Raw genomic sequence first — 17249 nt, forward strand, 5'->3', positions numbered from 1 at the left:
GTTCTAGCCCCGTGTCAAGCTCTGTGCTGACAGCTCAGAGGCTGGAGCCTACTTCAGATTCTCTGTGTCTGTCTCTCTCTCTCTCTCTCTCTCTCTCTCTCTCTCTCTGCCCCAGCTTCCCCCAAAATAAAAATATACATCAAAAAAAAATCTGTCATAAAGCCAATTGTTTATTGGGGCACCTAGGTGGCTCAGTCAATTGAGCATCTGACTTTGGCTCAGGTCATGACCTTGTGGTTTGTGGGTTCGAGCCCTGCGCCAGGCTCCCTGCTGTCAGCACAGAGCCTGCTTCAGATCCTCTGTCCCCCTGTCTCTCTGCCCCTCCTCTGCTCACGCTCTGTCTCAAAAATAGATAAACATTTAAAAAAAGAGAGAATCTTTTATTATTTTTTCTTGATTATGCAAAAGAGTAACTTCAAGCCTGAAACTGGTACGTTTAGAAGTGTTTTCATATGTTAGTGTTGGAATATAGTGTTTACTGTGTGAAATTATTATGAGTTCTTGAGGGCTTCATCTGAAGCATAAAAAATAATCATTTAAAATTATGGTAAGAAATCATACAATTATACAGGGTGTGTTGGGAAGGAGGTATTTTATGTTAATTAGGAAGCGTAGTTAGCGTCGTGGATGGGATTTGAAGGGATGCTTTCTGGAATGGTTAGGCACAATTGAGAAATTTCTAAATATTTAAAAAATACAGTTTAATATATGTACACCCTAGACTTCTGCTATTATGTATTTTAAATTTGTTCCTTCGGTAAATACTTCAGCTTCTGTTGATTTCAGAAGAGAATCATGAGGAGAATCGTTCTTTCCTCTTCTTCCTCACAGAGGCTGCTGAGGTGATGACTAACTGCTTTATGATCCGTGTTTTCTCTGTCTCCTCTCCTGTCTCTCTCTCTAACTGTCCCCTTCCCCAAAAGTGCATACTCCTTCCACGTCACCGCGGACGGTCAGATGCAGCCCGTCCCTTTCCCCCCCGACGCCCTCATCGGACCCGGCATCCCCCGCCACGCACGCCAGATCAACACCCTGAACCACGGGGAGGTGGTGTGCGCGGTGACCATCAGCAACCCCACGAGACACGTGTACACGGGCGGGAAGGGCTGCGTCAAGGTCTGGGACATCAGCCACCCCGGCAACAAGAGCCCCGTGTCTCAGCTGGACTGTCTGGTGAGCGAACAGGAACTGGTGCACAAGGGTAATGTCTCCCTGGAGACTCAATAAGGAAATAGCTGTTTGGGCCTGGGTTTTATTCCCATTATGAGGAAATGGAAGCCCTTTCTGTTTCCTGCGTTAGCTATTTAGCCCCCGCACTACCACCACCCCGCCCGAAATGTGAAGGTTTCATTTGTTGCTGTTTCAGTGGTTAAATCCCAGAGTTGATGGATTTCTTTCACAAAATATTTTACAGTGGTTTACAGAAGCTGTCCTTGTTTGAACGTGTACTCAGAAGGGGGTTTCCCATTGAACTAGGCCTGGACTCTGAGCCCTGCGGTCCACTTAACTTGTGATTTCCCTACAGCCTTTGCATAAATATTGAATAGTAAACATTTCATAATGTGGCATAAAAAGCGTTCTGAACAGGGCCTGTGTTTTCAGGGAGACCTGGGAGGGCTGGCTGGGTTTTATTACCTTAACTTCGGGAAAGGTTAATAGATCACACTGCAAGGAAACAGGGCGGCCATCCGCAAAACTGGGACGGTGAGAACGCTTTCCCAAGGCACCCGAAGCCACCTCCTCCCAAAGTATGAGGATGCCATTTTGCATTTTTCAGGATCCATACGCCATGTTGGGACATGTTCCCTTCTCTGAACTGTAACCCCAGAATTTACAGACCACGTACCATTGGCCCTAAGCAGACTAAAGGCCACCTTGCCCCTGATGTGGTGTCTGCTTGCACTTCGCCGTGATGGGTGGAACAGTTCACCCGCTGCGTGCCTAGCGACTGGTGAGGATTCCAGAGACAGAGTGTTCAGAAAGAAGAACGGTGTTTTTGAGATACAAAAGCCTTTTTTGGAGTAGTTATTGATTTATTTTATTTTCAATTTTATTTTTTAATGTTTATATTTTTGAGAGAGAGAGACAGAGTGCAAGTGGGGGAGAGACAGAGAGAGAGGGAGACAGAATCTGAAGCAGGCTCCAGGCTCCGAGCTGTCAGCAGAGCTTGACATGGGACTTGAACCCATGAACTGAGAGATCGTGGCCTGAGCTAAAGTCAGACACTTAACCAACTGAGCCACCCAGGCGCCCCATTGATTTATTTTTTAATTCAGATAACTTTATTTTTATTTTAATGTTTATTCATGAGAGAGCGAGCGCAAGCGGGGGAGGGGCAGAGAGAGGGAGACACAGGATCTGAAGCAGGCTCTGCGAATCGGATGTGAGGCTAGAACTCACAAACTATGAGATCATGACCTGAGCCGAAGTCCGATGCTCAACTGACTAAACCACCCAGGCGCCCAAATCAAATAACTTTAAAAAATCTCCATTAATGAAATTGAAACACGCTGAAACATAGCCGGACATTCTAAAATAGTAGGAGTATTTTGTAACGTTCATCGCCTCTTTTGAAATTTATGAGTAATAGGTCAAAGCATAGTGAAAACTTCAGCTCGGTCTATTTGGGTTGAAGAATAGCAATTACTTCTTTCAGGGAGGGGAGGGTTATTTTAGGTCTCACCTTACTTTTTTTTTTTTTAATTTTTTTTTTTTCAACATTTATTTATTTTTGGGACAGAGAGAGACAGAGCATGAACGGGGGAGGGGCAGAGAGAGAGGGAGACACAGAATCGGAAACAGGCTCCAGGCTCTGAGCCATCAGCCCAGAGCCTGACGCGGGGCTCGAACTCACGGACCGCGAGATCGTGACCTGGCTGAAGTCGGACGCTTAACCGACTGCGCCACCCAGGCGCCCCTCTCACCTTACTTTTTTAATGTGTGTTGCTTTCGATAGGAAGATGCCATCTTTTATCGATTTCTTTGGACTGAGAGGCTTGAATATGGTAGCAGCCATGTTATCGCCTGAGAAAGCAGCTCTGTTAAATTCTTAGTAAGGATCCACATGACTAGTGCAAGCCTTAGGTAGAGATTTAAGAGTAACGAAAATCAAAACCTAGGCAGTAGGTCTGCAGTTTCCAAATAGTAAATAATGGAGGGTGGTGAGGTCGGACATTTATAAGCTAGCTTTGAAAAGTGGTTTCTTCATAGAGAGGTACATGTACACCTATCTTGCATCCACTGATCATTTCAGTTCTTTCTACTCAGCAGGAAACTGAACGTCGGGAACAGTTCTATCCAAATGTTTGCACGTGCCCAAGCAAGCCCAGGAGTTTGTTTTATTTACCGTTTCAAAGGGGACAGTTACAACTCAATCCCAATTTTTACAACAGAACTCTTGCTTTATTAAATAGTGTCCATGAAATACTATTTTTCAAGTCGAAAACCAAGATAGCAGTTAGAGAACATGGGATTGTTAGTGCTGGCTAATGCATCATAGCAATTGAATTACATTTATTTCACAGAACAGAGATAACTACATCCGTTCCTGCAAATTGCTCCCTGATGGTTGCACCCTCATCGTGGGAGGGGAAGCCAGCACTCTGTCCATCTGGGACCTGGCGGCTCCGACCCCGCGCATCAAGGCGGAGCTGACGTCCTCGGCCCCTGCGTGCTACGCCCTGGCCATCAGCCCCGACTCCAAGGTCTGCTTCTCGTGCTGCAGTGACGGCAACATCGCGGTCTGGGACCTGCACAACCAGACGCTGGTGAGGTGAGCAGACATGGTTGTCTATGGTGGGTGTTCCCTCCTTAGGTACCTGGGCTTGAAGGCCTCCTGTCCCCTCTGTTTCTCTGGCTGCACCCAGGCTCTCGGCCCATGTTCAGAGCCTCTTGTGTGCCAGGCTGGGAGTTCCAGGTATTGGGAGTATGAAGACAAAACTGTGGCAGTTGCCCTCTGGGGGGCTTACAGTCTGGATGCTATGCTCAGTGTCCTCCACAATTTATATTTACCTCCCTGATGTCCCCATTCTTCAGCCACTTACAGTTGCCAGACCTGTCCAAAAAGTATTCCTGATTTTTGCCAAGGGGCAGCACGTGCACCATGGATTACCTGGCAGTATCAAGGGTCCTTAATACTCGATGTTTTTGGCTTTGGCTAGAACTTTGTGCAAATAGGAGCCGAGTGATAAAGGAGAATAGAAAACCAACAAAAGGACATGAGAAGAGGAGATTCCATGAATTTTACTCGCAAAATGATTTCATTTATTTTTTTCTAAATGTTTATTCAGTTATGAGAGAGAGCGTGAGCCGGGGAGAGGCAGAGAGAGAGGAAGACAGAGAAGCTGGCTCTGCCTGACAGCAGACAGCTCAATGTGGGGCTCAAAGCCACGAACCATGAGATCATGACCTGAGCCAAAGTCGGACGTTTAACTGACTGAGCCACCCAGGTGCTCCCACAAAAATTATATTAAAGTATACATGTGTCTCAGTAACTAAATCAGCCCTTTCCAGGGGTTACTCCACCCAGGAATGGGCCCAGCTTCCTAGAATCATTCCTCTGAACTGTGACAGCTGCAGTCCTGCCATCTCTGTGTCTCTCCTCGGCTCTGGCCACCTCATTCCCTCTGCCGAAGTCGAAGTCCACACTTACAGCAAAGTCTTTGTAAAGGGAAGCGCTAGCTAAACATCCCAGGGAAAACCTGTCATCTTTTGCTTTTTTGTTTTCTATTTCATCTTCGCTCGGAAATGCTCTTTGTTGATAGTGTGATTTTAGGCGTGTAGATTATTTAGCAGGGCTCTTCTCATGCTTTGGACCCAAGTGCCACAGTGAAGGGGACAGACTTTAGGAGTCATTATAGCAGCTTCGTCTCCCTTCAGACCTCTTCTGTAGAAATCCAGTGTCCCAAACCAGGCTCTGTCCCTGTGTACGGGTGACACTCTGGTAGTAATTTTTCCTTGTAGGGCACTGGGCAACTCAGAATGAGCAAAATTGACAAACGTAGCTGGAGCTGACAGCCACTTCAGACTTTTTTAGCCTAGCAAGTGTTTGTTGTTTTTCTTTTCTTCTTCTTCTTTTTTTTAAAAGTTTATTTAGTTTGAGAGAGAGACAGAGAGAGAGAGAGAGAGAGAGAGAGAGAGAGAGAGAGCGCACGCAGGGGAGGGGCAGAGAAAGATGGAGAGAGAGAATCCCAAACAGGCTCCACACTGCCAGCACAGAGCCTGATACAGGGCTGAAACCCACGAACCTGAGCCAAATCTAAGAGCCAGATGCTGAATGACTGAGCCACCAAGGTGCCCCTCTTCCTCTTCTTTTTTTGAAAAAAATCTTAATAAATAGCACTTTCAAAATTTTAATTCTAAGTGCTTTTCAAACACTAATCCTTTTAATCCTCATAACGTCTGCATTGTAATTATCCTAATTTTATAGATGAGGAACCCGAGGTACAGAGAAGGTAAAAGTCAGCTTGTCTGCTCACACATTCGGGCGTGGGGGAGACGTGATGGGGTGCAGGCGTGCTGCTCTCCTGTCTGTGCCCTGAACCCCTGCTCTGTGCCGGCTCCCAGGAGTAAGCACCTGCTGGATACAATGCAGTAGTGCTTTACAAATGTCTTGCTCAGTGTGGGCTGACCACGTGCGGCTAGTGGCTACTCTGTGTGAGAGGGTAGCACAGAGTCTGCTGAGCATCTCAGTATCTACTGAGACCCACCACAGCCTGGATAGTCCTGGTATTTGCCTTCTAGGAGGCTGAGGTAGTGCTGTAATGTGCGGACAGGGGGGTAGAGGAGCCACCACCAAGCACCTGAAGTCAGAAGAGAACAGCATTTGTAGTCAAGGCGAGAAAGTATTTTATGACCTCTAGAGGATGCAGAGGGAGGTCACTGGGTTTCCAGAGCAGTTTGATGGAAAGAAGAGCAAATCAGCTTTCAAAAGCTGCATCTGGGACTGGCGTGACCCACGGGGGAGTCTTGGAGGCAAGCTGGGGTGGTTGGGGGAACGTGTGTGTGCATGGGACAGGGGTGGGGGCAGAGAACTAAGATGGACATTCAGAATAGCTTTTGGAGGAACAATTTTTGAAATGATAGCTCTCACCTTGTCTCAGAATTCACAGCAAGTGGTGCTTTTGTCTTGTCTTCCATGCTCTTTAAATTCCAAGCTCAGTTTAAAAGTTTGGAGCTCTGTGGGAAAAATAAGGGGGGGAAGGGCACCTAGAGGAAGGACAGACATAGAAACCTTCCTCTGAGTGTTGAAATTCCCAAGCCACTCGAATGCATCCCGCCTAGTTCACCATAGTGATTGGCCGTGTTCTGGTCACTTCCCTGCCGGTTCCCTGTTGGCATGCAAAACTGGGCCCGGGACCCACAGATCACCAACCCTGCAGTAGCTCACTTTTGCCTACCCCTCAGCAAACCCTGCCTTTGGCCTGGCAAAGCATCTGTGCTCAGTGAGTCCCTGTTGGTTGATTGGTTTTGGTAGTGTTTTTTGACTGAAGCACAAGGTTTCCCTTTCAGAGAACAAGCATGTGCTCAGCTTCCAGGCAGGGTCCTGCAGAGGTGCCCACGGGGCCGCCTCAGCAATTAGCTCTGACTCTGTTCAGCGCCCCTAAGTCAGGAGGCCAGCATGACCCTTTGTCTCTGGGAGTCCAGATTTCCTAATGCAGGGCTCTTTCTAATACAGAAAGCAAGGTTGAGTAAATACGTGAGCTCATGCTTTGTTGGCATGAAGGGCATTGCTGTGTTGATTCACTCATGGAAAAGGAGTGCTTCTGGACCCTGAGCTTATAATGTAGTGATGGAGGCCTACCTCTTTCCTTACAGAATACACGTGGGATTTTGTGTGTTTGTCCTTTTCTTTTCTTTTCTTTTCTTTTCCTTTCTTTTCTTTTCTTTTCTTTTCTTTTCTTTTCTTTTCTTTTCTTTTCTTTTCTTTTCTTTTCTTTTCTTCTTTTCTTCTTTTAACACTCAAACACTTTTTCCAGACCTGGGAGGAATTTTCCCTTCCAGACGGATTTGTAAGAAGAGCTGTAAGAGTGTATTTGGCTTCTCCCGTATGATGACCTAAAGTGACATTCCATTTCTTTAACGCTTGGATTGCGAAAAAAGAAAATCCGCAAGTGCTGTTTCCTCCTCGGGGTGGGGGATGTTAGTTTGATCTTGCACATCAGAAGACACTGAGAGATCACACACACACACACACACACACACACACACTGAGTCCAAAACTAACAACACAACAGTGTTTACCTTGAGCTCTGGCAGGAAATCATTATTCAATCTGGTTTGTTTTATCAGGCAATTCCAGGGCCACACAGATGGGGCCAGCTGTATTGACATTTCTAATGATGGCACCAAGCTCTGGACGGGCGGCCTGGACAACACGGTCAGGTCCTGGGACCTGCGAGAAGGGCGGCAGCTACAGCAGCATGACTTCACCTCACAGGTGACGGGCTTTTCCCCACCAGGAATCTCTGTGTGGGGCGTCCTGCTCCCTCCCTTCACATCTCATGGTAATAACAACTGGGCCAACAGACCAGGCTTAAATTTGAGATACTGATTAAAAACAACAACAACCCACAGACAAGCAGAACCCTTGAAATGCTTAGAGTGGTTTCTAAAACCTTACTGGTTAAGACCTGCTAGTTGTTTATTCTACAGGAGTTCATTGAAGGAATTTGTTCAGTGAAGAATAGACGGTTGGACCTGTTGTACATGTTCCCACCATCTAATGTGGGGGTGAGAGAAGATTATTTGATTCACATATAAATAGAGCTTGAAAAATATGCAGGGTTATTATAAGGAATAGAGAACAATCACAACAGCTCTGGAGTGAATTCATTTCCCTTGCATCAGGGAGCTTAAAAAAGACAGCAGTATCTCACTGGAGGCCCATTTTATTATTCAACCCTTAGAAAATGGACTCAGTGGCTGACTAGATTTATGGAAGTTTGAAGTGATATAAAATGGCAACTTTATGGATTGTGAAGACTATCTAGATGTGGAGTATCTGAATCTGAATCTAGACCTGCTTTGGGAAAGACATTGCCTTGTTAAGTGCCTTCTGTTGGTAGAATTGTTCTTTTGATTACGACTTGTTTACAAGTATGTGTTTTACTAAATTTCATGTCCCTGTTAATCTTTTGTTGAGTTACTTATAGTCTTCCTCCTTCCAGTCTTTTTCCAAATATATGGAGGGTACTATTTTTGGTCTGCCTTTTTTTTTTTTAAAGCTTCTTAAAATGCCCATCACCCAGCTTTATAGTTTCTAACCCATGACCAGTCTGGTCTCATGTATCATCCCTGCCCCCAAACACTGGATTATTTTCAATATTGGGTTTTTTTTTTTTAAGTTTATTTTTATTATTCATTTTGAGAGAGTGCAAGTGGGGCAGAGAGAGAAGGAGAGAGACAGAATCCGCACTGAGAGTGCAGAGCCCGATGCGGGGCTCAAACTCATGAACCATGAGATCATGATCTGAGCTGAAATCAAGAGTCAGACACTTAACTGACTGAGCCACTGAGGCACCCCTGCACTGGATTATTTTAAAGTAAATCTCAGACACTATCTGCAAGTGTTTCAGTTAGTATCTGCAAAAGACAAGGACCACTTTCAAATGCTATATACACAAATGCTATTATTATTAAGAATAATTTCTTAATTTAATCACATGTGATAAGTGTTCCAAGTTTTCCGATTGTTTCATAAAGGTTTTCCACACTTGGCTTGTCTGGGTTCGGTCTCTTGTGCTGTGGACTATGCTACAATCTGGAGTTTGCTGATTACATCCCCCTCTTCTTGCTATTTTCCCCATTTCTTGTTTATCACTTCTCAGTTCATTGGGCAAAATCACTAGTGAGCCTGTTCTGCTTCCTACAGATATTCTCCCTTGGATACTGCCCAACTGGGGAGTGGCTGGCCGTGGGCATGGAGAGTAGCAATGTGGAAGTTCTTCACGTAAACAAACCCGACAAGTACCAGCTGCATCTCCATGAGAGCTGTGTGCTGTCCCTCAAATTTGCTTATTGTGGTGAGTTTAGCGGAAAGGAAACGGGAGGACACCGATGGCCTCAATGGAAAATACTTCTAAAAAAAAAATTACAGTAGAGATCATGTCTGGAAAAAATGTTCTCTGAGCAGCTGGATGCAATCATTCTATTGTCTTAATATGTCCCTCAGAGCATAGTGATGTCCGTTTCGGCCTGTTTTCGTAATGGGAGAAAGGTCAGCAGGTGATGCAGTTGCCTAATATGATGTTTTGACACGGATTTTTTTTTTCTTTTTTTTTTTAGCGGGGGAGTCTGAGGCAGAGGTGGAGGACAAGTAGTTACCACTCTGAAGGGGGGCAGGATTTATAGAAGCCTGGGGCAGCCACGTTGGAAGTCATTATGGACTGAGGAGGAGAGGGAAGTAGGGTCAGAGAAGAGAATATTTTTAGCTCCCCTCAGACCATTATACTCTGCAGTGAAGATGAAGAAGTTCACGTAGGGTCAAATATTTGTTCTCAGGATGGATGGAGAGATGTGTAGCAATTAGTCCCTGAGCCCATTCTATGTGCCATGCGTCATGTCTGACATTTTAATTTTTTTTTTTTTTCAACGTTTTTTATTTATTTTTGGGACAGAGAGAGACAGAGCATGAACAGGGGAGGGGCAGAGAGAGAGGGAGACACAGAATCGGAAACAGGCTCCAGGCTCTGAGCCATCAGCCCAGAGCCCGACGCGGGGCTCGAACTCACGGGCCGTGAGATCGTGACCTGGCTGAAGTCGGACGCTTAACCGACTGCGCCACCCAGGCGCCCCCATGTCTGGCATTTTACTTAAGTTCATCATTTATTCCTTCCTAGTCCCATTTCATCAAGAGGAGACTGAAAGAACAGCAGCTTCACTGATTCACTATTTGAGGACCCGCTGTGTGCTGGGTGTGATGCTACCCGAAGTGTATCCGTCTAGTGGCTAATGGGGCTGACACGGTCCCTGCCACTGCTTTGACAAAACCCAAGACCACAGATGGTTCATAGTGGAGCCCAGATTCAAAACCTGCTCTCTCTACTCAAGTTCTAGCCTAACCCGTTGGACATGATAGTTCGTGATTAGAAATGCGTGGAGTTCAATTAAGTCCAGGTTGCTAATAGTATAGCAGGAATTTTAATATTGTTGAACTACATGTTCCTTTGCTAATTCTAGGTAAATGGTTTGTGAGTACTGGCAAAGACAACCTCCTCAATGCTTGGCGGACCCCCTACGGAGCTAGTATATTCCAGGTAAGTCAGCTCTCCTTACCAAGAATGACAATTTGATCACGGCATTCGCCGTGACTCCAGGAGCGAAGGTGCCTTCGGAAGCCTGGCGGGGGAGCAGGGCCCCTGAGTATCTCTATTCACATTAAACGTGAGCCTGTTGTTTTCTCTTCCAGTCCAAAGAGTCCTCGTCCGTGCTTAGCTGTGACATCTCTGTGGATGATAAGTACATAGTCACTGGCTCAGGGGACAAGAAGGCTACAGTCTATGAAGTCATCTACTGAAAACATTATGTGGTTTCACATTTATAGTTGAATTGGGCCAAAATGTTTTGAATTTGTAGAAATAGAAAAGTTGTAATTTTAAAAGGAAAAAAAAAAACAACGTGAAAACCTATTTCCAAACCTTGACACAAAACTACTTTGAGTCTATAAAGAGGAGGCGATGAGTCCATCAACTGAAGGTCACCTATCTACCTAGACCAAACGGAGCACTGAGGCAAAGTGGGCAGAGGGGCCAAGGGGTAGGCAGAGCCTGTTTTGTTTTTTTTTCTTTCTGTGTGATCTGCCGAGATTACCTTTCTGTTCCTTGCAGTTCCCCTCAATGTTCTGTGCTTGGTAGAGCAGTGGTGTCTCCAATGAACTTGTTTCTTGGTTTTGCATCTTGTGAAATGTTTTTTTGTATTTTTGTTGAAGGTTAAACATTTGTATAAATTGTAAATATATTTGGTTTATTACAGTAAAGGCTTTAGTACCAATAAGTGGTTTTCCTTTTCCTTCTTTGTTATTTTTAATCAAAATTTTGGGATCATTGATGGGGGTTTTATAAGCAAAGTTCACATATTTTCAGAAGTTTAAAAATGAATGCACCTCTTAATTTATAAATATATTTGGACGTCGACTTGCATCACACTAGAACCTAATCAACACGCCTGAGTTACCGGGAACTCAAGACTAGGAATCCTCAGTAATTGAAGGTTTACTAATGGCAGTTTTATCTGGGAAGCTAAAGTGACTTCATCAGGATTCATGTTTTGGTAAGATACTCTTGTGATTGGAGGTCACAGATTAAAGCTCTGCTTTTTCTTGGTGAATCCTTGGGAGACAGAACATTGTCTTCTGAATGAAAGCCCAGCATCTTCAAATTTTTATTTTCTCCCTTGGCAAGCATCACATCTCAAGACATGTGGGTGACTTGGGTTTAGCGTTAAGACTGACGATATTCACAAAGCTATGGAATTTATTAACCTGTAAAAGAAAGGTTGAGGGGCGCCTGGGTGGCGCAGTCGGTTAAGCGTCCGACTTCAGCCAGGTCACGATCTCGCAGTCTGTGAGTTCGAGCCCCGCGTCGGGCTCTGGGCTGATGGCTCAGAGCCTGGAGCCTGTTTCCGATTCTGTGTCTCCCTCTCTCTCTGCCCCTCGCCCGTTCATGCTCTGTCTCTCTCTGTCCCAAAAATAAATAAACATTGAAAAAAAAAAAAAGAAAGGTTGGGATGCCAACTGGTTTTGTCTCATTAATACTCATTATAATGCTCATTATAATTTGATCTATTATATCGAATGACTTAGCCAACCACACCTAGCACTGAGCCCCGTTCTTTTCCTTAAGGCTTTCCCTGAAGCTTCTAGCCATTTCGATCTCTCATTAGTGTGGTCTTCCTCTTTGTGGACAAGCTTTCATTGATCTGATTAGATGAAATCTGTAACCCCAGGCTTTTAATAAGTTGACTATGCATGTTTCTTCCCCAAAATGCTCCATGTCTCACTCTTCATATACCTATTATTTACTGTTAGGTTTTAGGAAATAATGGTGAAAATTTTTAAACCAAGTTTCCTGGCTGTTTAAAAATAGCACCTAAGGAATGTTTAATGTTCTTGTTTTCTTATGATCCAGCAAGTTGTTGGCAGTTTGTCTTAATATTTTTTGTTTGTTACCCAGACCTTCTTGTTTTTATACATTTAACAGTATTTTGTTTGCTTTTTACCAAAATATTTGTTTGTACACAGTTTGTTAAATATTTTCTCTTCTCATTAAGTGAATGGCAAAGCCCTAATTACTGAAGCTGATTTCTCTCTCATCCTTTCCTTATCTAATGAAGTAGGGTCTATATTATAGACGCTGATGACTTATTACTGTAGTATTTATCTTTTCTGTTCTCTCTCTCCTTTCCTGCCTTACTTCCCTATATTCTGTAATAGAAGGGGAGAAGTCAAGTTGCTAGAACAGAGACCCAACAATACAGTGGCTCAGAGACCACAGGTGCTTGTGTCTCACGTAGAGGCCCAGGCCAGCAGTACAGCTCTATGCTCTTCTGCTTCTTCAGTCATCACCACTTCCAGCCACGAGTGGGGATAGTGAAAGTCCAGGGGGACAGATGTGTTTTCCAGCAGATGACTTAAGAATTTGTTCATTATTTCCATTGGCTGGGACTTAGTCACGTGAGAGACTGGGCAATGAGGTCTCTTGCTTGCCGTGCAGCTCTGTGCCCATTAAGAAGAGCGGGGCACAGGGGCATCTGGGTGGCTCAGTCAGTTCAGCATCCAACTCTTGGTTTCAGGTCAGGTCATGATCTCATGATTTTGTGAGCTTGAGCCCCACGCCGGGCTCTGCGCTGACAGTGCGGAGCCTGCTTGAGATTCTCTCTCTGCCCCTCCCCTACTCATGCTCTCTGTCTCTCTCAGGATAAATAAATAAACTTTAAAAAAAAAAGAGGGGGGCACATGTCAAAGGATTCTGGGTTAAAGAAATAGCCCCGTTTTCTGTTGGTGTATTTTTTTCCTTCCATGTTTTCTTGTTTCCCAAGTTTCTGATATTATTTCTCTAATGAGATTTTCTGAGGATTTAGACCTTGTCAACTCCTCGATTATCTTGGATCTGATGAAACCACTTGCATTTGCTAGTTTGGTGCTGGAAGAGACATTCCAGAGCTAGTCCTGCTCCTCAGGTCAGGGTGTTTGGAATCTTGGGGAATTGTGGAGACAAGTACTTCCCTACTTGTAAAATGGGAACAATACCGTAGTCACGCCTGCCTCTCAGAGTCCTGTCAGAAGCAGGTATGTGAAGCGGGACTGAGTAGCAACTGTTTCACAATTGGAGGATGTGAGTGGGAAAACAATTTTTTCCTAAACCGAGTCACAGTCTTGCCTCCAAGGAGACTGGAATCCTGGGATTGTTGAAACCCTGGTGAGCCAAATGTTAGTGTACCCCTTGCCTTGCATATGGATTACAAATTTGGGTTCAGTGAATTTGGATTCAACTAGACATTCATTGATCATCTGTATTTCCCAAGACCTGTGCTGGTGGTTTCACCTATAAAATGTTAGGAGATGATTGTTATTATCCCCAGATGTATTTAATCTTGGTTTTTTATCACTCACAGTCTTTGCATCCTGTAATGCAGATTTCTGCCATGTAGCTCTCCCATGGAATTGAAGTTCGCTGGGTAAAAATTGAAATCCTGGTGAGATTAGGTTTGGAATGCCTTTTTCATAAATTTATTTTGAGAAAGAGAACAAGCAAGGGAGGGACAGAGAGAGAAGGGGAGAGAATCCCAAGCAGGCTATATGCTCTATCGCAGAGCCTGATGTGGGGCTTGAACTCACAAACCCGTGAGATTATGACCTGAGCCAAAATTGAGTCAGACAGTTAACCAACTGTACCACCTGGGCACCTGAGTGGATTTTTTAAAATGTTTTATTTATTTGGGGGGGGGGGGTCAACATGGTGGGGGGGGACAGAGGATCTGAGTGGGCTCCACACTGTGGGGCTTGAACTCAAAAACCACGAGATATGACTTGAGCAGAAGTTGGACGCTCAACCAGCTGAACCACTCAGGTTGCCCTGAGAGATAGGATTTTTGATGGCCTGGGTTTTTTTGTTTTGTTTTGTTTTTTTAAGATTTCATGACTGTAAGTAACATCTGGTTCTAAAGCCGTAGAGCATTCATACAGGGATTTTCAAATTGTACTTTTGCTAATGGCACACAGAGGTGGTGACTTTCCCAAAAGTTTTCCAACAAATCAGAGAGAGAGATCAAATTTTTCAGCATGCTGTTTCATGCCATCAGGAGACTGCTGCCTCTGTCATCAGCTTGAAATCAAGTGATGACATTTCAAACCCTCCACTCTACTGTGGATCCATGGATTGTTTTCTTCTCTGATATCTTCATTCCTCTCTCAGCAACAAAATGGTCAGGTCACCACAGTTCTGGGCTGGCACTTAGTTAAATGTTTGTTAGTTGGGTTCCTGTTTCTAGAAAGAGTTGTTCTCAAACTTCAGGCTGCATCAGAATCACCAGGAGGATCAGATTCAGATTTCTGGGTCCCGGTCTGTGAGTTTTTGAGTCAGTAGATCAGGGTGGGACCTGAGAATTTGTATTTTTCCTAAGTTCCCACTTCGTCATGAGGCTGCTGGTCTGGAGACCACACTTTGAGAGCTGCTAATGTAGAGCAATAATCTTTACAATAGAACTATCAGTGTTTTCAAAAACTATTAGAGTATATTCATATTCTCTTAAGACTGGAACTCTCCCATCTTTTAGGCTTTGTTGGTGAGGATAAAAAGTAAAATGATAACAAAATGCAAGACATACTGTTTTGAAGTGGCTGTTCTTGCATTAGTCTTTGTTCGCCAAACTAACTTTTAAAGCTGACTATTACAACCCATCTAAATGCAAATTGAGTTCTTTAAAAAGTTGCTTTTTTTTACTTAGTCATAACTTAATCTGAGTTATGTGAGTCTCCCATCAGGGTTAGAAAACCTACCAGAATGACCTAATGTAGTGGAAGCCATGCTTAATTGGAGTGGTGATGCATAATTAAAAGTTAGAAATTGTTCTTTGAAAATTGGAATACTTGGTGTGTGTAGAACAATAAACTGCTGACTTTACAGAATGTTTTTGTTCTTCAAACTATCCTATTAGATTCAGTCAATCAGCCAGCATCTACTAAGGATGTGAAGTCGGCACGGGGCAAGGTGGCCACTGGGGCTGGTGGCTAAGGTGCAGTTTTTTTAATGAGGGTTGACTGGGGAAGAATCTGCTGATGGTAACGGAGAGGGATATGGGTGAGGCACTGCCTTAAGGAAACCCAGCAGTAACAGATGGACAGGCAGCTCTTAACAGTCTTGGATGTAAATTACTCATTTGACATCAGCTGTCTGGGACAACCAATTGTGCCCTTCCAGCAAGTGTTTGGAACTGTTGTGTGCCAGGCACAGGGCCAAGGGCTTCCAGATGTTCTCACATGATAATTTTTTTTTTTATTCACAAAAGTATCATATACCTCTGATTTCAATTTGGAAAATATAGCAAGGTACAAAGAAGAAAAATAAGCCCCGTAATTGTGCCACTTAGAAACAATATTTTACCATTTTCATACCAAATATGTTCAATATAATACAGATGATTCAGAATAACAGACATTTGTTGGGTATTTACTACATACCAAGGACATTTGAGCAATTTGTGTTATCCCACTTAATCTTCAAAAAAGCCCAATGAGGTAGTTACTGGGTTCATGCTCATTTAACAGATAAGGAAACTGAGGCACAGAGATGCAGTAACTGGCTGGAGGCTCAAGGCTAATTGTTAGTGGAGTCAGATTTTAACCCATTTGGTCAGACTCCAAAGCCAATTGTTTTAAATCTGTTCTGGGGCGTCTGGGTGGCTCAGTCGGTTGAGCGTCTGACTTCAGCTCAGGTCATGATCTCGTGGTCTGTGAGTTCGAGCTCTGCGTCAGGCTCTGTACTGACAGCTCAGAGCCTGGAGCCTGCTTCAGATTCTGTGTCTCCCTCTCTCTCTGCCTCTCCCCTGCTCATGCTCTCTCTCTGTCTTAAAATAAAGATAAACATTTAAAAAAATTAAAAATAAATCTGTTCTACCTCCTTGTCCACATGGTTTTATAATGTGTTTCTCACTTTTCTTGTTTTTAGCTTGAAGTGTAATGTACAAATTAAAAATTGTAGGTATTTAAAGTGTACAGTGTAATGATTTGATATAAGAATATATTATGAAAGGATTCCCTCCATCAAGTTAATTAACATATCCGTCACCTCAAATATTTATTTTTGGGGGCTTAGTGAGAACACTTAAGTTCTACTTAGCAAATTTAACTTATACAGTACGGTATCATTATCCTCAGACCTTATTCACCTTAAAACAGAAAGCTGGTACCCTTCACCAACCTCTCCCTATTACCCCCCACTAACCAGCCCCTGGCAATCACCATTCTACTCTGTTTCTAGGAGTTCAACCTTCTTTTTGTTAATTGCACATAGGTGATAGTTGATACCATGTAATATTTATCTTTCTTGACTTATTTTGTTTAGTATAATGACCTCTGGATTCATCTATGTTGTCACAAATGCCATCATTTCATTCTTTTTAAAGGCTGAATAATCACTCTGTGTGTGTGTGTGTGTGTGTGTGTGTGTGTGTGTGTGTGTGTGTGTGTGACTTTTCCTTTATCCGTTCATCTACTTATGGACCCTTAGGTTGTTTCCATACCTTAGCTGTTGTGAACAATGCAGCATTGATATGGGGTGTAGATATCTCTTTTGAGATAGTCATTTCATTTCCTTTGGATATAAACCCAGAATTGGGGTGACTGGATCACATGATAGTTCTATTTTAAGTTTTTTGAGGAGCCTCCACACTGTTCTCCTTAGTGTCTCTACCAGTTAACATTCCTACCAACATGCACAAGGGGCCCCTTTTCTCCACATTCTTGCCAGAATTTGTTATCTCTTGTGTTTTTGATAATAGATGTCCTAACAGGTGTGAGGTGGTATCACCTTGTGATTTTGTTTTCGATTTCTTTTGATGATTAGTGATGCTAAGCACCTTCCCATGTATCTGTTGGCCACTTGTATGTCTTCTTTGGAAAAACATCTACTTGTGTCCTTTGTCCCTTTTTTCTTGTTTTTGCTAGTTGGTTGACTTTATTTTTCTTCATTAAAATTTATTCACAAACAACTTACAATGTTGGATTTACTATAATTTGCCCGTTTCTCATTTGT

At 43.7% G+C, this 17249-nt stretch overlaps 1 protein-coding gene across 5 annotated transcripts in view; it reads left to right on the plus strand.

The window, feature by feature from the left end:
- The window catches only part of TLE1 (TLE family member 1, transcriptional corepressor), a 91557-nt gene extending 80565 nt beyond the window's left edge, over window positions 1-10992 (plus strand). For all 5 annotated transcript variants that reach the window (XM_047829843.1, XM_047829845.1, XM_047829846.1 and 2 more), the window contains 6 exons: window positions 924-1173; window positions 3525-3772; window positions 7291-7438; window positions 8873-9023; window positions 10180-10256; window positions 10409-10992. In XM_047829843.1, coding sequence (XP_047685799.1) covers window positions 924-1173; window positions 3525-3772; window positions 7291-7438; window positions 8873-9023; window positions 10180-10256; window positions 10409-10516 — 982 coding nt within the window. In that variant the 3' untranslated portion in view covers window positions 10517-10992. The remainder of the gene's footprint in view (window positions 1-923; window positions 1174-3524; window positions 3773-7290; window positions 7439-8872; window positions 9024-10179; window positions 10257-10408) is intronic.
- Window positions 10993-17249: the final 6257 nt, after the last annotated feature.

The sequence above is a fragment of the Prionailurus viverrinus genome, chromosome D4 (assembly GCF_022837055.1).
Source record: "Prionailurus viverrinus isolate Anna chromosome D4, UM_Priviv_1.0, whole genome shotgun sequence".
In the NCBI taxonomy this organism is placed as follows: Eukaryota; Metazoa; Chordata; class Mammalia; order Carnivora; family Felidae; genus Prionailurus; species Prionailurus viverrinus.